At 36.8% G+C, this 20,409-nt stretch overlaps 1 protein-coding gene across 8 annotated transcripts; it reads right to left on the reverse strand.

Moving 5' to 3' along the window:
- Positions 1-1,926: 1,926 nt before the first annotated feature.
- Positions 1,927-11,768, reverse strand: LOC108741147 (isocitrate dehydrogenase [NAD] subunit gamma, mitochondrial). 8 transcript variants are annotated; one of them, XM_018475819.2, is made up of 6 exons: positions 11,667-11,765; positions 11,063-11,307; positions 8,735-9,160; positions 7,948-8,249; positions 6,466-6,746; positions 1,927-2,304 (listed from the first exon to the last, which is right to left on the reverse strand). In XM_018475819.2, the coding sequence occupies exons 3-6, from the start codon at positions 9,110-9,112 to the stop codon at positions 2,051-2,053; spliced, it is 1,215 nt and encodes a 404-aa protein (XP_018331321.1). In that variant the 5' UTR covers positions 9,113-9,160; positions 11,063-11,307; positions 11,667-11,765; the 3' UTR covers positions 1,927-2,050. The 8 variants fall into 8 exon arrangements, with proteins under 8 accessions (XP_018331321.1, XP_018331327.1, XP_018331328.1 ...); XM_018475825.2 differs by lacking the exon at positions 11,063-11,307 and having other exon boundaries at positions 11,667-11,768; XM_018475826.2 differs by lacking the exon at positions 11,667-11,765 and having other exon boundaries at positions 11,063-11,617.
- Between the last annotated feature and the right edge of the window lie 8,641 nt (positions 11,769-20,409).

Genomic DNA, 20,409 nt, shown 5'->3' on the forward strand with positions numbered 1-20,409 from the left:
TTTATATGTGAATATTTACACCCTTGTTGGCAGTATATCCAAAAAGCGGCGTCAGTGAAACAAAGTAATCGAAACTGATCCCATTTATGTATAAGATTCAAAGTAATACGATTCTTATGGTTTCGGTCTTACAAATCATTGCCTCTAAAGGCGTTATTTGAACTAACCCCTATGTAAATTGGGGATTGTGAGTATGCATCATATTGGATGTTGATCGCAGGTAAATCTGTTCGCTATATACTGTGTGAATTTTTTGCTTCTATTGGACTATCTTGAAAATGCTATAATGTTATACAATAAAAACGCAAAAGATATTTTTTATTTCTTGATTTACGTAAATATGAAATATTTTACCAAAATGTACCTAATGATCAAAAAATGAGGAGGATTTTGTATAGAAAATATAATATACGTATCTATCCTTTTTTCTGCAATGGTCTCTATTTTCTCGAATAACTTCTCATATAGGATGGTTTCTGCATTTATCTGTCTATTATTTATTTATACATGAGTAATTCAAAAGGAAGGCTTTGTGTATTGTGGTTGAGAAGGTAGCGGTAGCTCCCTGATTCAAAGGATTTGTGTAAGGGATGAATGGAAAGCCTTTATTGCTGATTAAATCCGCTAAATTGTCCTTAATGCGTGAAACAGCTTCGTGCTATAGCGACGACTTTTCTCAGGTTTAAGGGAAACTACGACAAATATTGGCAAGGTGCCTTATTTTTATTGAACACGCTGGGGGAAATGGTCCAGAAATGTATACGAATATACGTAAGGAAAACCCCGGCTTGCTGAATGTACTAAATTTTTATTGAAGACTTTAACATCCTTAGCACAATTTTTAACAGTTTTTCTCATTTCTAAAATGCACTGTAATTTGTCGCTAATTTGTTACCAATCGTAAAAATTTATCGCTCTAGCCGGTTACTGGACAATAGACGAAATGCTAGTCTGATATAAAATTGACACTACACATAGCATTTCTCGAAGTACATGAAGGACCATAATTTGTCGCTGAAAGATGGTACTTTTACCCATTTTGTCGCTAGTTTATCCTTTAGATGTCCAGCGAAAAACAACTGGGGAACCATCAAACTGGCACTACACATAGCCCAACTGGAAAAGAAATGGAGTAGATAGATACTGTAAACGCTATAATTTGTCGCTGTAAGTTGATGGTTTTGCCCACTTTGTCACTAGTCTACCCTGCTGCTATCGTATAAATATTTGACGCTGATTTGTCAGTTTAGTGGTTTTCTAATCGTTTCGTTCTAATCGCTGAACATCTGCAGGGTAGACTAGTGACAAAGTTGGCAAAACTAGCAAATTGTAGCGACAAACTAGCGATAAATTATAGTGTTTACAGTATCTACCTACTCCATTTCTATTTCAGTTGGGATATGTGTACCGTCAATTTGACTATATATCAGCTAGAATCTGGACTCGCGACAAAATGGGTATAAGTACCATTCTTTAACGACAAATAATATTTTTCTACTCCATCGCCATTTCTATTTTGAGATACGCTATGTGCAGCGCCAGTTTGAAGGCTCTCCACTTGTTTCTCGTTGAACAGCTGGAGGATATGCTGGCGATAAAATGGGTAAAGTATCATCTTTCAGCGACAAATTGCAGCCCTCATGGTATTTTTCTACATTTTTTCTATTCTGAGATATGCTATACGTAGTGCCAGTTTGATATCAGGCTGGCATTTCGCCTAAATTATCCAGTAACCGATTGTAGCGGCAAACTTTTTCTATTTGATGACAAATTAGCGACAAATTATTGTATATATAATTATAATTTTGTCGTGCCAATTTCATATGCTATTGTTTTCGTCGTCCCATTATCTTTACTTACCAAAAAATGTTGTGATTAGTCTAGGAGCATCACACTGGTATGCTAACGATAGGTATACCATCAAAATACTGATTTTCATATTTATTAAAAGTTTATCAAATATAATAAAATTAATGTACATTTATTTTATACAAAATGCGTAATTTAAAGTTATAAAAGTTCATAGCAGTTGTTTCAAGTTTGATATCTTTTACGAAGTTGCTGCCTCTTGTGTCATTTGGAACGAACTGCTATCGCTCATTAACACCGACAAGTTGTCTTTGACCTTATAAACGACATCGTCACTGGTGTGATTTCCTCCTATATCCGGGGTTCGGACGGCGTCTTCGCAGATTGTCCTTCGAACCGCTTCTTTCAACAAATCGCTGTAATTTCGGTGACCCAAGTATCGCAACATCGCGGCCGAAGCATTTATCATCGCCACGGGGTTGGCTATGCCCTTACCTGCACAATACAGTTATTATAATTTCCTTTTTTTTTTGTATTGAATGGGCCGAGAAAATTATCATTAGCTAGAACACATTCGATTCATTCAATAAAAAAGATATGCTTATTAAAGGGTAATATGCTCAAAATCGAAACGTTTCGGTTATGTGAGATATATCTTCCTTCCTCTTTGTTTTATAAGTCGAGGAACTTGAAAATTTTTTTCGTATTACAGTCTGTTTGCACTACGTGAGCAAACGTCTTTATTAAGGGTGACGCCCTCCTTAGACACATATCGAAAAAAGCCCAATGTTTTTGAAACGAAATCTATCCCATTCAACCACAGGGATCTTTTACTATCATCACCCCATGCGTATATGGACTTTTATACATCATATTGTATATATACACACACACATACATCGATACACCCACTTAATAATGTGTGGCAGGATTTCTTTCGTTCTTGTTGGAGAATCCCGGTCGTTCACCTTTTCTTCCCCTTTTATAATTTTCCCATGCGTCATCCCCTTTCTTTTCTACTCGTCGACCGTCCACGACCGGGTCAGAAACAATAACTCGAACATTACATTCTACATTGTAAACATTACGCGATACCGTACCAAACAGCACGTATATCAAGCTAGCTCGACGAAGTTGTATTTCTTATTTCTAAAGTGCACTATAATTTGTCGCTGATTTGTTACCAAAACCAAAAAATTTTTCAGTACAGCCAGTTACTGGAAAATAAACGAAAAGCTAACCTGCTCTTATTAAGCAGATACTATACTTAGCACATTTCCTAATAGAAATACTGTATAGGCTATATTAGTGTTGCCCAAACGCAAGAACAAGACGAGACTTAGCCAGTCTTGGTCTTGGTCTTGCGCCAATACACCTGGTCTTGGTCTTGGTCTTGGTCTTGCGCTCCCAGTCTTGGTCTTGGTCTTGGTCTTGCAGCAAGAGTCTTGCAAGTCTTGCAATTACCTATTAGTCTATTACTATTTATTAAAGTTTACTTTAAATCCTAGAAAAACGTATTAGAATTGGAACATTGTGAGCTTGAATGAATATAGCCATAGTAAAGATCAAGCAGATTAATAAATAACTGAAGATTTGATAAGAAATTCGAAAAATCAACTGACCTATATGTCGTTTTCCATGGAAGTAACTGTTTCTTAATAAACATTTATGATCCTTGCTTTCTACCGCGCCGCCTCGCCACGTGCCGGCTCTATGATAAGGATGCCGCCGCAAATCAAACAATAATATAAAGCGTGTAAAAAAATTCGAAATTATTTTGCATGAGTATACCTACACCCTATGGCGGCAATCAAATAGTGTCAAATGTTATGATTTCGGCGTGGCGGCAACGATTGTTTTAGATTTCAAAAGAAGCCGCCGGCGCGTGTATCATAACCATGTACTTCCGAAAAGCGGCAAATTTCTTTGAGAAGTAAGTACAAAACCTTTGATGCCGCATTATCAAAGTGCCGATGGTTAAAACATAACTATGCATGCACTCAGTTTGATTTTAATAATTTTTTTATTCGCTATGTTTATGGTATTAGTCGTAATGCGCATAGGTCCAGTTTTTCATATTCTTTGATACAGTTTTTTGCGTCTCATAGAATTCCTAAGCGTACCTACCTATACACCGAACTGTTACACCTAACTACTCAGTGAAATAGCGCTAAGTCCTAGCTGCAAGACGCAAGAGTCTTGCAGGCTATGTCTTGTTCTTGCTCAAGTCTTGCACGGTCAGTCTTGGTCTTGGTCTTGCTAAAAATACGCGGTCTTGTTCTTGGTCTTGGTCTTGCAAAAACGCAAGAACAAGACCAAGACTGCAAGACCAAGACTGAATTTGGGCAACACTAGGCTATATTTTATCGCTAATTGATATTATTATTAATTTTGTCGATATTCTACACTTCAGCTGTCCAGCGAAAAACAATTGTAGAGACTAATGTGGTACTATACAAAATATAAATGGTGTAGAACTATCTCTTACAGCGACAAATTGTAGCCCTTGCAGTATTTCTGTATGTCATTACCATTTCTAGATACGCCATGTATCGTGTCATCTTAATGACTTTTCAGTCGTTTTTTGCAAGATAGCTGGAGGAAAGTGGGGAAAAATATCGTCTTTCAGCGACAAATAAGTGACAAATCGTAGTCCTTTCAGTATTTCTTAAAGTCATTTCTATTTCGAGGTAGGATATGTCTAGTATCACTATGGCGGGTCTCCAGTTATTTCTCGCTGCACAGCTGGAGTAGAGACAAAATTGGTAAATGTACAGCGGCAAATAAGTGACAAATCGTAGCCCTTTCGGTATTTCTTAAAGTCATTTCCATTTCGAGGTAAGCTATGTGTAGTACCACTTTGGGGGGCTTCAGTTATTTCTCGCTGCACAGCTGGAGTAGAGACAAAATTGGTAAATGTACAGCGACAAATAAGTGACAAATCGTAGCCGTTTTAGTATTTCCTTAAGACATTTGTATTTCGAGGAAGGCTATGTGTAGTATCACCTCGGCGGCTCTCTAATCGTTTCTCGCTGCATAGGTGGAGTACAGACTGTCGACAAAATTGATAAATATCCCTTTCAGTGATAAATTAGCGACAAATCAGTTGCCCTTCCAGTATTTCTTAAGGCTATTTCTATGCCGAGGTACGCTATGTGTAGTATCGCGTTGGTAGCTCTCCAGTTGCTTTTTGGTTGACAGCTGGTTGGACAGATTAGTGACAAAATAGGTATGAGTACCACCTTTCAGCGACAAATTATGCCATTTCTCTATGCCATTTCTATATCTACAAATACTCTGTTTGTAATGGCAGCTATTCCAGGCTAGTATTTAATCTATTTAATAGTAACCGGCTGGAGCGACAAATTTTTTGTTTTGATAGCAAATTAACGACAAATTATAGCGTATTTTAGAAATGAGAGATATAACATTGTTGTGTTAGTTTGACATAGTTCAAATTGCTATGATTTAAATCAACACATAAAATTATAGAAATAACACTATAGCTTTGCCCATTTTTCGAAATTTAAATATCTTGAAAAGTAAGAAAGATACAAGATTGAAGTGTTCAGTATTGTTATTAGATTGCTCTAAAAAAGGAAATGTTTAAAAACAATGTAACCTACAATTCTTGGGTGTAGTTTAATTTAGTTCGATGTACTTTAGGGCTTTAGGAGATGCCGTGGAGCATGATGCTGTACCAACGAGGGAAATCTAAAGAGATAAAGGTTTGTCACCGTAACGTTTGTAAATAAAATCGATCGAACGAAAGCAATAAAATGCCAACGCGCGTAAAGTCATAAAATGTTTTAATTTCTTTTGTGCGTTTAAGACGTTAAAACTAGAACTTTATTACCATTCCGAAAGCGGCTTTTACGCACGGGAAAAAGTTTAATCAACTGAAAAGGAAAGCGACGAGTAACACAAATCACCGTGGCCGTTAAATTTACTTAACGTAAAAGTGTTGACGGATAAAAAAAATTTATCTATCCAAACCGTAAATCACGTTTACGTTTTACCTGGCAAACGAAACACGACGTCGTTGTTTAGAAATCCGGAAAAAATACAGTTCGGTCTCGGTGGTCTGAACATATCGTTAATTCAAAAGGACCCGACTTGATAAGGGTCCTTTTTAGTTGAAATGTTACTGTCCTGGTATTACGAAATAAAACATTACTATCTGTGGCATTTTAACAATTTTTGTACCTATACATTGGATCAATCTTGGTTTATTTCTATGAAAAAATTTGATCCTTTTCGAATATCTGGAACATCCTGTGTAAATAAAATAATTCGAAATGGTCTGTATTCTGTCGAAACTGCCTTTCGATCTTTTTGGATCTCATCAGCGCGTTACAGACAGCTCCCACAGAACACAGACCAACTTTTACCTGCTGTCTTAACAGCGCGTTTTAGAAAATACTGCAAATGGCGCGGTAAACGCCATCTGTAGTACGATGCTACATTTTAGGATTGCGTATGCTCCAACAAAGTCCATTTAAATATATTCGTTTCAGCAAGTAGATATCCATATATTTAAATCGACCTTGTTGAAGCATACGTAATCCTAAAATGTAGCATCGTACTACAGATGGCGTTTACCGCGCCATTTGTAGTATTTTCTATCCTGTGTAAAGGTAAATAAAAAAAAGGTACCTGCTATCTTTAATCCAGCAGTGCGAATACCAGTTTCGAAAAGTCCGTAGCTGTCGCTGAAATTTTGTCCCGCGTACAATCCAGGACCCCCGAGCATGCCGCAGACCGTGTTAGATAGAATCATTCCGTACAGATTTGGCATAACAAGGACATCGAACTGATGGGGATCCTTCACCAATCGCATGCAACAGTTGTCTATCAGTAGATCGTTCAGTTCTATTTCCGGAAACTTCTTTGCCACTTTCTGCACCGTTCGCAAAAATAAGCCATCAGATAATGTTCTAAAGTAAAAATTTAATATATCAATATTATAAACGGATGACAGTGTTGGTTTCATCTTCTCGCAGTAACAAAACATTAATTCACAATTTTCGAGGGAAAACTTTCTATCTGGGCAACGAGATTGTAGCTTAGTTATCCCGTATTTTCTATACCCTATTTGGACTGATTTAGCCCTAATGTCGATATCCTTTCTGAGTCCTTTTGCGAAATAAGCTATTAACCCTGATGTGGACCCCTTGTTTCAACCCTTTTAGCCCCTACGTCGGACTAAGTCTGTCTTGATTAGTCACAAATATTTTAAGGAGTTTGTTGTTTGGGAATGAAACTGGTTTAGTGACTACAATTAAGATTTAATTGTGATAAATATTTTCGCTAAAATATCAGCGTCTTCAGGTGAGGATTTTATTAAACAAATAAAAATTCTCGATCCCTTCAATTCCGCCAGTTAGACAGTTAACAGTGTCAATGTATTGAAATAAGATTATTTGTTATTATTCTTTGCAATTAGAAAGCGAAAATGTGTTTTATTTAAATAGAAACGTTCCTTCTGTGTCGGTATTATTAGGTTTCTTTTTAAGTCTTTACGCACGGTGTATTATTGAAGTGCTGGCTGGGTTGAAAGACACAAACTCCCCTTATTTTAGAGTCAGCGAAGTATGAAGCTATTACATTTCAGAATAAAACTTAGGGGAAGTGGCATTAGGTAGTCCAAAGTGCAAAACCTCGTTAGTCATTCGTTTACATTTTTTTGCATTCATAAAAGTGAGTGCTTTTCCTTTACCTGTGGTAGAAAAGTTTCGAAACAACTAACCGTGTATTTACAACAAAAATTATATTTCTTTAGACTTTTTAGATTAAGTATTCATTAATAAATAAATTTAGAAATGATTAAGTCGTTAACCTTAAATGACTCTCAATTAATTATTAAAATTCATTTGTTAATATTGCCGCAAATTCTATCGGATTACACTACAATAAAATTATTATTATAAATAAATTAAAGGACATAAAAGGAAAAGTAAAAACCTCAGAAAAGTACGAACTATTTTGAGATAGAGTTACGCCCAAGTGATGCAACGAAAATATACCACATTTTAAAAGGCATAAAAACGAACTTAAGGCACTACTTTGTTTAAAACTTAATTTGTCCTTCGAGACGCGCACGTGCTATTAAGTAAATCAAAACAAATCCTTACTTACAATATATTGGCTTTATGGACCACGGTAATTTTCTTTCGTCCATTTTCCCTGGCATACTGAAACGCCCAACGGGCCAATCTTCTGGTGTTCTTCTCCGTGATGATTTTTAAACTTTCAACAACCCCCCGGCGATTTTCGTGCTCGAGCATGGCGTATTCGCCCTCGGTGTTTTGACGTATCACTACCAGATCCACGTTTTCATGTTTAGCCGGGACACCGGGATAAGACTTACAATGGAGAACGTTCACATACAGGTCCAGTCTTCCTCTAAGGATAACGTTTATTTCGGGTTGATCCATGTCCTGAAAATAAAAACACAAAGCTGTCGAGTTATAACGGTCTCAGCACAACTGAGTCTCAGTGTTGAGTCTCAGCACAACTGATTCTCAGTACAACTGATTCTCAGTACAACTGATTCTCAGTACAACTGATTCTCAGTACAACTGATTCTCAATATAACTGATTCTCAGTACATCTGAGCGATTTATTGAGGTTCAGTTCTACTGAGACTAAGTTGTACTGCGATTTACTATAACTGCACCTGTTCAGAAATATTTCAAACTTATTTAGATATTAAATAATGATATAATGTTAGAAAATCATTAAAAATATTAAACGTCAAAATCGTTTCTAATGTGCCCCCTGTAATTTTTGAACAGAACAGCCAGAAAATCTAAAAAGAGACAGAAGAACAATAAATCCCTAAAATAACAGGACATCTTAAAAATTTCGTGTTTTAATAAACCATATTAATTTTAGAGTAAAACTTATGGATGTAATTACTTACTTGTTCATCTGAGCTGAGATTTGACTTGAGGGTCACCCGGTTCCGCTTGATCGACAAAATTATGTTTTCAACCTCGGTGTCCCTATCGGCTCGAGGGTCTATTGTTATTACCTCAAAGTCCACGGGGACGCCGACGAAAGAGAAAATGTCGCGCACGTAGTTCATCAGCTCGGGACCGACGCCGACGCCTGGTAACATGGTGACCATGTGACGACCCCCGTATAAGGGCACCGGGATCGGTTGGATTCGGTCTTTCAGTGGGGTTTTATGTTGTGGTAAGGTAATTTTATCTGAAGACAGGGTGGGTAAGAAACGTCGACTGCTCTCTTCTAGAGCGCTCCTATTTCGTCGAATGAAATTAACCGTTTTCGATAACATTTTGATCCGATGGAAGAACACGCACTGATGTTGTAGAATTTACGGATTCTGAAAAACATATATACATATTTACTGGCAGAAACTTGTTTGTTATTAAAAATGGAAATCGAGAAGGAAAAGTACAAGGCTAAAATTTGTGAATTAAAATAATTAACATTCTCTACTTTATAGTTTTTACATAATAACGACTTGTCCGCTTCAAAACTACGTTTGCTTCTGTTTGCACTTCGTATCCTTAGTTTGAAGTTTTACCAGTCTCGTCAACATAACTAACACGTAAATGAGAATTAACTTTACTGTACTACTTACTACTTTGCCGTACTTTACCTATTGTCTACTTGACGTTAAACTTTTTTTAGTAATGTGAACGTGTATTCGTTCAGTTTAAATGTGACCCCGCGTGGCTCCTACAAAACGACCTTGTTATTGCGGTAGATAGAAAGTGTAAACATGGTCTCACCATAAAATTTATGACCGATTTAATAGGTATGTACACTCCTGCACAAAATTTACGCGACATTGTTTAGAGGGGAAATTCTGTAACCCAAACTTGTACATTTGGAATAGTTTTTGTTCCCTATTATTTTAAATTCATTCTAAACTCTTTAATTCGAGATTCAAGTGCAGATTTTTTTTGGGTCTTTAATTTCCAATTTTGGTAAAGGTCTACATGATGGCCCCCATCTCCCAAGGGGTGGGGGCATCGAAAGAGGAAGTCTCCCGCACCACTGTACCATAAAAAGTTCGTGGCGGTCTCACCCCCATAAAAAGTTATGGGGGTTCAAAGTTAATAAATATGCCAACTTTTATACATTTCTAGGCATGTAAATATTTATATAGTCATTCTTAAACAATATTCAAAGGTAAAACTAATGAAAAATACATAAAAATATTGAGAAAGTTGTATAAAATATTATTTAAATAGCTCTATCAATTGGGTAGGTTAGGTTAGGTTAGGTTAGATTATCGGGTTTTTTCAAGTGACCACCCTCTTTCGATCCCCCACCTCCACCCGCATGAAAATAATTTTTAATTGAATTTTATTTGAACTATAGTGTATGAAAATTGTCAAAATAATCAACTTTCAACCCCCATAACTTTTTATGGGGGTGAGACCGCCACAAACTTTTTATGGTACAGTGGTGGGGGAGACCTCCTCTTTCGATCCCACCAACCATCGTATAGACATTTTCTTTGGAAAAATCAAGGGCAGTGATAATCAAAGGCTCGAGTTTCTAAGCGGAATTTTCCGACTGGAAATTTGGTGGTGCCACGGTCCGGATAAGATAATTTTGATGGGCAGCTGGACTTGGTTCGGATGGGGCTACCCTGTGTAGATTCCTGATCAAGTTATTGATTTGGGGTGGTTCAAATAGGGCATCTTCATTAGGACCAGATCGGGCTATACAGGGCATATTTAAAGGGTAGAAATGGACATTCACATCAGGGTCACATCAGTGTCATCATGTCGTAAAAGGGTTCAGGTAGGGTTTCGGCATCAGATCATAATAGGAGATTCCATAATAAATTCGGATTTCTAGTCGGTAAATGTTATTTATTGAGCGTTAATATTTCACGAATATATTACTGATTATTTAAAGTCAAAAATTGATTTATGAACAATTTGAGAGAAATGACGAAGAGGTCCACAATTTCATTCACGTATTGTACGTAACAATAAGATGTTAAAAATACATTAAATTTGATAACACTTATTTACATACATAATATGTTAGTAAATATCTCTGTATCTATGCATCCCAGACAAATCACTGGTGATAAGTAGTATAATATATAGTAGACGAATTTTCAGTAGTCTGTTTGCACTGTGTTATTTTTTATTTGTTAGTATGTTTGTTTAAATGTTGACTGAATTTCAAATTTAAATCTTTAAATAAACGTACTAATACCTAAATAAAATTACATGTATTTAATACTTGTGTCACATACCTGTCTATCGCTAACGATCAGTATCTATTGACCAATGTTTTTGATTAATCCATTCGATGAATAACCGTTAACAAAATTTGCACTGAATTACTTTTTCGATTTGAATTTTGAACGACTGTTTTTGTTGTAGAAATGCAATTTTCTAGTTTACTAATTTAAAACTGCGAGACACATCGCTGCACGTACACTCAATGACGATAAGTTCTTTAAGGTAATTACGAATGCCGAGTTTATTTACACGTACACTGAAAAAAATAATTGATCGAAATCCGACATGTAGATATGAAGATATGACTTTATAATCCCAGATCAATAATATACAAGTACCAACTATTTATTGGTAATCGAGTTTGAAACGTTTATTGCACCATACTTATAATACTGTAAGATAAATGCATCATTGCTAAGTATAATCTAATTTGTGTTTATCTTATTCTTCCACTTGACATTTGCAAAGTTTATCTTTTTGTTTTCACCATTTCGAGTGACCAAAACTGATTAGATTTTCGATTTAGCAAAAGGCACAAACGTTATAATTTTTTTTGCTTATCATCGTATATCGGAGATTCGTAAAAAAATATTGTTAAATTATTAGATTACTCACCAAGGGAAGAAAGTACAGCATTCCCCCCGGGTGTGAATTGCTACCAAAACTGAAGGAGAGGGTGGTATACTCCCGGGAGGGGCTGTCAGTTCACCGTAAATAAAATTTCGGTCGAATTACCTTAAAGTGCATCAAAAGTTGTGTGGTTTATCGTCTCAAATAAGTAAATATGGTAAAGACGTTTATACAGTTTTGTATGATCAAATTAAAGCTGCATTATCACATTAAGTAGTATCTAAATAACTGGCATTTGAGCCTGGAGTGTTTTTCTTTCCTATTATCTCTGATGGAAAATGAGTTTAAAAAATGTTCATCGCTTTATTTATTTATTAAACATGCTATACGTTCTGGCCTTACATGTTGCATACCCAAATGATATGTTTTGTTTATAATTAATTATTATACGTCCCCGGAACTAAAACCAGTGTGCATAATTTTTGGCTTTTTATCTCTAATCTTCTGTACCACAACGGATAAATAGTATATGTCCATTTAAGTTAATTTAAAGAGAGAAAATGATGTTTGGGGATCACTAAATCAATAAATTCAAACTTTAGATTTGTTCTAAACACTTACTCCATTTTTAAAGACCCTTTATCTAAAGTAATACATTACTGAAACTCTTCAAAACCAGCCGTAAGCATATAATACCACATTTTATGTACATTAAGCTAAAACGACAAAGTCATGTCTCTCATTTCTAATGTACACCATAATTTGTCGCTAATTTGTTACCAAATTCGAATTTGTCGCCCTACCTGGTTACTAGAAAATAGACAAAATGCTAGCCTGATTACAAGTTGCTATTATGCAAAGCGTATTTCGTGTGTGCTATAATTTGTCGCTGAAAGATAGTATTTTTGTGTATTTTGTCACTAGTCAATCCTTCAGTAGTCCAGCGAAAAATGGAGAGTCGACAACATAGTGAATCTCGGAATAAAAATAGCATAGAAAAACACAGTAGGGCTATAATTTGTAGCGAATTTGTCGCTGAAAAATGATACTTTACTCATTTCGTCGCTTGTTTATCCTCCAACAGTCCAGGGAAAACCCAGTGGAGAGCCATTAAGGCGGCACTACACATAGCATATCTCGGAATAAAAGTGATATAGAAAAACACAGTAGAAGCTATAATTTGTCGCGAATTTGTCGCTGAAAAATGATACTTTACCCATATCGTCGCTTGTTTATCCTCCAACAGCACAACAGAAAATTAGTGGAGAGCCACCAAGGCGACAGTACACACAGCGTAGCTCCCCATAGAAATGACGTAGAAACACATTAGGGGCTATAATTGGTAGCGAATTTGTCGCTGAAAGGTGAAACTTTACTCGTTTCGGCGCTTGTCTATCCTCCAACAGTCCAGCGGAAAACCAGTAGAGACCCACCAAGGCTTCGGTGCACATAGCGTATCTCAGAATAGAAATGATGTAGAAGAGCACTGTAGAGGCTATAATTTGTCGCTGCAAGGCGATACTTCACTCATTTCGTCGTTTCTCTATCTTCCAACAGTTCAGCGAAAAAGTAGTGGAGAGCCACCAAGGTGGCACTACACAGAGCGTATTTCGGAATACAATTGACGTTGAAAACCACAGTAGGGGCTACAATTTGTCGCTGAAAGGTGATACTTCACTCATTTCGTCGTTTCTCTATCTTCCAACAGTTCAGCGAAAAAACAGTGGAGAGTCACCAAGGTGACAGTACACACAGCGTATCTCCAAATAGAAATGACGTAGAAAAACACAGTAGGGGCTACAATTTGTAGCTGAAAGATGATACCTTACTCATTTCGTCGCTCGTCTATCCTCCAACAGTTCAGCGAAAAAACAGTGGAGAGTCACCAAGGTGACAGTACACACAGCGTATCTCGGAATAGAATTGACGTAGAAAAATATAGTAGGGGCTATAATTTATCGCTAAAAAATGGTACTTTTACCCATTTTGTCGCGAATCCAGCTTCGAGCTGATCAGTGAAATACGATTGGAGAGCAGTCATGGCGTATCTGTAAAGACCATAATTTGTTGCTAAAATTGGTCAATATTGCTGTATGGTATTTGTATTTCGAGATACGCTATGTGTAATGCCGATTTGGTCGTGTTTCACTAGACTACCGACAAATGGGTAAAGGTTCTATTTTTCAGCATCAAATTAGCGACAAACTAGTTTAATTTTAAACCATGTTTCGATGTTTCATAATATTTCTACCTCAAGTTCCGTTAATATTTAAAAACAATCCTAATGCCGATTACGTAATGATGATAAACATAGGCACAGGCTAAAGGACGTGGTTCGTTGATATCCTTTCATCCCCCATGCTTCTTAAAATTTACATCCCCCTCGTGCATTCGAAAACCTACCGTCAGATATAATATAATAAAGCAATAAAAATAGCACACGTGTCCACATAATATTAGTACCAGGAAAATATTTATCCGTTAAATTACACACATGTATGTAGACGATGCCTCGCACACGGAGCGGTCAATTAATTTCGTTTGGTGAAACGGTCGCATCCCATTTGCTTTTGTACACAAAAGTGACCCTCTTTAACTTTCGAAAGGGCTACTGGACCGTCCTGTGACTGTGACTCCTGTTTGATCTTTTCATGATGGTCGCCCGTCGCCCAATACGAATTAATTAATTGAAAGCTCTGGAAACGTTACACACCCCAACAGTTATTTAACTTGCATTTATGTAGAATTACAGGCAGGTGCTTAAAATCTGCCAAACAAATTAGATGGTTATGCATTTTTTAAGACCTGATTACTAAAATTTATTTGTACCTATTGTAATAAGTTAATATGTATCTATAGGGTTGTTCGGAAAGTCATTTCGTTTTTTTTTGTGGAAATGAAAGACAGTTTTCGTATAATAAACAAATACTTTATTAAATTATATATTGACCGTTCTGGTCCAACACCTTTTGCCCTCTTTCTGGTAGTAGCATAATTCCACGCTCATAAGGTCTTTGCTGGCAAAAAACTGATCGAGGAGGTTTTTGACCTCCTCATTTGAGGTGAAGGTTTTACCGTCTAAAAAATTTTGGACTGACCGGAACAAATAATAATCCGATGGTGCCAGGGCTGGAGAATATGGTGGGTGTAGCATTGTATCCCATTCAAGCTGTAAAAGCTTTTGGCGAGTGACCAAACTTGTGTGAGGTCTCGCGTTGTCTTGGTGAAACACTACACCTTTCCTGTTGATTAGTTCTGACCTTTTCTGTTGAAGTGCATCATTCAGTTTGTCGAGCTGATGACAGTAGACTTCCGAATTAACCGTTGTTTTATCCGGTAAAAGCTCAAAAAAAACGATTCCTTTAAAATCCCACCAAACAGACAACATTACCTTTTTTTGGTGAATATCGGCTTTGGAAATGGTTTGAGCCGGTTCATCTTTTTTGCTCCATGACCTCTTGCCTTTGACGTTGTTGTATACACACCATTTTTCGTCCCCAGTGATGATGCGCTTCAAAAACGGATCATTTTCGTGACGTTTGAGAAGCGAATCGCAGACGTCAATGCGGCGACACAGATTTCTCTTTGTGAGAACATGGGGAACCCATACATCGAGCTTCGAGGATAATCCCAGGCCTTTCAAGTGGTCATAAACTGTTGAATTTGATAAATTTAACCTCAATCCGATCTCACGTGTTGTTATTCGCCGGTTCACATCAACTAATGCCTTTATCGCGTCCTTATCAGCTTCAACCGGCCTTCTCGAACGTGGTGAATCTTCGACATCAAAATTACCGGATCGAAATTTAGCGAACCAGTTCTGGCACTGGCGTACTGTCAACACACCTTTTCCATACACATCAGTCAATTTCTTTCTGGCTTGAACAGCATTTTTACCCTTTCTGTAGTAAAACAGTAAGATATGTCGAAAATGCTGCTTATCGCTCTCCATATTTAAAAGGGCACCAACCAAAAACTACTGCGTAGAATTAATTGGAATTTTTCACACACAAGCCTTGCTATATGAGCTCTCAAAGCATATAAAAATTATACGGCTTAAATGTGAAGTTCGGTGCAAAATAATACAATTAAATCCTCTGTCGGGAAAAAACGAAATGACTTTCCGAACAACCCTATACATCACACCCAACGCCGATGTGCTCATGATTATTTAACTGGGTCGCTCAACGGGTTCTGTGCACTACTTTTGTACCAGTATCGCCCCCGTCGTTATTTGAAGAAGCACCGAATTTGGGTGCGAAATTGAGTTGCGTTCTACAAAGCTTTTAGATTATTATTTTTTTACTTTTACATTAATAAAAGAAGTTAAACGACTAAAAGGACATCAAAGTAAATGAATAGGTTCGGGTTGAAGATTAAAAGGACCAGCGCCTTGTTGGTATTGTGCCATGAATCAGAAACAGGCGGTTCTTTGAATTAAAAAAAAAACTGAAAAAATAAAATATAAAATATTCATATTCGACGAGCTGCACCCGAGGGAATTGAAAACCTTTGAAAAAAGTATTGCAAGGAAACGTTTAAAAGAGTTCGATTGGGGATTGAGGACGAACAGGATGAATGTGTTTTAAATTGTTCGGCAATATTGAAAATCGGCGCGATTGAGAAAGTACAAAAAGTAATTTTCCTTTCATCGCTTTAGCGAAATTATAACCGCTAGGTGTAAAGAGAAATAATTTATTTTCTGATTCCAATATCTGTATAAATGTGTTTCAAGAATTAAATTGAGCTTTCTTTAGTGGACAACAAAATATTTGGTAGGGGGGGGACTCCATGATACTGTTCTGTAGGGCTCCAAAGGGCGTATACCGCTATGCTTCATTCGCGTATTATCATGAATGCCGCATGTGGTCTTCTCGAAGAAAAATGATCGAACTTCCTCATCTTAAACAATTCAGAATCTATTCAGCTATGTATTTCTATTAGGTTCGTACCTACGTCACCTAACTCAAAAGAGTTTGCTCGGGTGTGAATAATAAAATTTTCTTTTCATGTTTGATCCGACGCCCGGATAATAACTTTATTAAATTAATTATACCGATCGTAGAGGAGGGGGTAGACACACAAAATACAGCACACGCCGTCACCACCAACACCACCACCACCACCGCGGTCGGCAAACAGAACATTATTATTGCTATAAGAGGGGTATCGACCTGCAAGAAAAGGTGGCGGTCGCAGGAAATTTACATTTCAAATTTTCCGGCTGCATACAAATTTGTCAAAACTTCGAGTCGATGATGTGCCCACATTGTAGCCATCTATAATAGAAGAGTTTTCCAGACTTGCCGCGTCAGTAGCTCTTTTATCGCAAAAATAACCGCATGCAAATTATTAATAGATCGGAAGCAAACATCACACGTACGCAACAATTTTTCAATAAAGCAGATAAAATAAATACCTAATAGGGGACGTGACAGCTGAATGCGCTGTAATTTTATCAACTTTTCACGGAGTTTAATGTATTTACTCAGAGACGTCAGAGTCAGACGTGTAGAGTCCTGGTAGAATCCTGCAATGCAATTCCATACGTCGGAAATCGTAATTATTGATGGACAAAAGGAGTTACAATCTTATTAGCCCAAACTGTCAATCACCTGAAAACCTTGATCTTCTAGAAGTTATTTTTTGTTTTGTCCTCTCTTCTTTTTCTTTCTCTTTTTGATATAATCCATCAGGACCCCGAAAAAACGCAATAACGCCTTTGCATTCACTTTTTAACCATTTTAGATACATATATCGCATCGTTTTAACATAAATTTATTGAGTTGAAGTTCTTCATACACAACAATAATATCCTAAGTTTCGAGTGCACGATCAGCTAAAGTAGTTGATTTGTCAGGTTTACTTTCCTGAAGGAACTTTCTGGCAATATATTCCAACAAATTACATAAATTTTAAATTGTATTGCTAGCAAGTATTTGGATAAACAACTTCAATAATAGAATCTTCTCGTAAAGGCAACTTTTAGTGAAAAGTATTTGTGGAACATTTGGATTTTTCTAGATAAAAAAAAAAAAAAAACTTTTGGGTGTTTCATTCCCACCAGCCAGTAATGCTGGTGGGCGGGCAGTCCCTCCGGACTATGCCGGAAGGTAGGGCGGAAGGCCCTCTTCAGCCTGCTTTCAGGAATCGTGGGAATGGGTGGGTGGTGGTTCGTGTGTGAAAGTTGAGACGGACGAAATTAAGACAGAAGAGAGTGAAAGATTATCTGTGGAAAATTACTGCCTCAGCATTTGCCTAAGTGATCCAAGGAAACCACAGAAAAACTTGGACCAAGGCAGACGAACGGACGGACCCGGAATCGAGCCGGCGTCCTCCCGAATGCTAAGCAATTGTCTAGACCTCTAGGCCATGCCGCTCGGTTTTTTCTAGATACATCTCACACCTTATAGGGTGGTCACTCCTAAGACCTCCACTCTTTTCTATTCTAACTTAATCTTCAAATTTCTAGAACAATCTAAACTAGGCCCGTGTGTACCCCTATTAACTGTTTCTAACTCTAATATATCTCAACTAACGAAATGAAATGTTTACCTGAAATTCCTGCATACATAACGTCTAAAATCTTTTGGCCAACGACGAAAATTGTACATTAAATTATAAAAAGTTTATTTAAAGGAAGCACCATGTATACAAACAATGGGCAAAACAAAATTTTTTCAATTGCTAATGAAAGAGAAAGGACTCATTAAAAATGTTTGCGTTTTACAGGAAACATCTAATAATACTGGTTTTCTTTGGTTTCTTAAGAAAAACATTGAATTTTTTACACATCCGACTTTTACAACACATCAGGACACACCTACGTATTTTCGTTTCTTCATATTCGACTTTTTCTTCTTCCTTCCTGTAAGCACCCACGAGCGTAAGTAATAGGTGGCAAACACAATTTAATGGAACATGGAGAGTATATAAAAATGAAACCAAAAGAATTTGCTGGGACTTGAGAGGCGGATAATAAACCGGCGGCATTTTTGCAACAACAAAACAGTGCGGCCGGTTGAGTAAGAACTTTCATTGTATTACTAAGTTGCAAGCTTTTACTGCTGCATTTAGCGCAATGACTTTGCACTTTACACAAACTGTTTATGTACGTATTACATTGTATCGAGTTTTTTATGTCTGCTTACAATGTATCATGTGTATCTAAATACTTATGGTACCTTTACCATGAGTGAGTTATTTTACTTTGAAATCGCCCATTTATTAAGTACTTTCTTTCTTTCTTTCATTCTTTATTGTTGTTTTAAATTAGATTAATTTAATATTATAGACATTATTAAGTATGTATGTGACATTATCAAATGACGTGTGAAAGAAAAAAAAATTGAAAAAACGTAATAATTTGACGAAAACAAGTTAGCGTGACAGTTACATAAATTATTCCTGGTTATTAAAGTTACTTGCTAATCGTAATGTGTAGTGAATTCATCAAATTAATTCCATAGAAGAAAACAATTGGTTTAGGTACAATTTTCCTACTGGAAGACAAGTCCTACGAACATATGGGATTAATCTGTATTTACTAAGGCTTCTCTTATTAGGACAGGGATTGATGTAGTCCTGATGTGGATACTCAATTTTTGAACCCTTTTACGGCCGACCCTGTTTAACAAATTCGGATCCAGTGTGGTGTGTTTTATGGTTTATGTTGTTGATGTGGTTTTTAAGAAATTCGTATTTTATTTTAAACCATCTAAAATATTTTTTCGAATGTCTTAATCACACAATGGGTGTGTAGCACATAAATATTCCCGTGGATGTGAAAATAATAAAGCAACTAACCTTTAGACATGATTATATGTTACCAACGGAGCAGATGGCCCGTTGATTGGATTCTTCACATTAACAATATGTTGCGGCTTTCGACACGCAAAAACATAAATAGATTATTTTGAACACATCATGAAACCTCTGCTATTTGGTAGCACATGAGTATCGCGTTTAATAAATACTAAAAAGCATGAGAATTGTTTGCAATCTGAATGATGCAGAAAGAGTCTTCGTTGTAATAATTAAAATTACTTAAACGATTAACTTCTCAGGATTTCTTGCTTTGTCCTTTGTAAGGTGTATATTTTTTCAATGGAAAGCAATGATTCACTTATCGTTTGGTTATGGATGGATTGTCAACGAGATATTTGGCATATCATCAACTTTATGTAACCGTATTTAGGGAATAAGAGTAGTAGAACAGAAGGCGCAACCGAAGCCAACAAGGAAAAAGAGCTGTAGGTGGGTAAAATACCTTCCGAAACGTGGGTCATCTTGTGATACATGATAAGTTAGTTTGAGACATTTAAGAAGCGGAAATAGGAGCACAGAAGAAAAGAAGGTAGTAACCGAAGTCAACAAGGAAAAGGAGTTGTAGGTGGGTAAAATACCTTCTGAGACGTGGGACATCTTGTGAGAAATGGTAAGTTAGTTTGAGACATTTAAAAAGCGGAAATAGGACCACAGAAGCGAAGAAGGTATAAACCGAAGTCAACAAGGAAAAAGAGCTGTAGGTGGGTAAAATACCTTCTGAGACGCGGGACATCTTGTGATACATGATAAGTTAGTTTGAGACATTTAAGAAGCGGAAATAGGAGCACAGAAGCGAAGAAGGTATAAACAGAAGTCGACAAGGAAAAAGAGTTGTAGGAGGGTAAAATACCTTCTGCGACGTGGAACATCTTGTAAGATGTGATAAGTTATTTTGAGACATCTAAGAAGCGGAAATAGGACCACAAAAGCAAAGAAGGTAGCAACCGAAGTCAACAAGGAA

The sequence above is a fragment of the Agrilus planipennis genome, unplaced genomic scaffold, assembly GCF_000699045.2.
Source record: "Agrilus planipennis isolate EAB-ADULT unplaced genomic scaffold, Apla_2.0 scaffold237, whole genome shotgun sequence".
Classification (NCBI taxonomy): Eukaryota; Metazoa; Arthropoda; class Insecta; order Coleoptera; family Buprestidae; genus Agrilus; species Agrilus planipennis.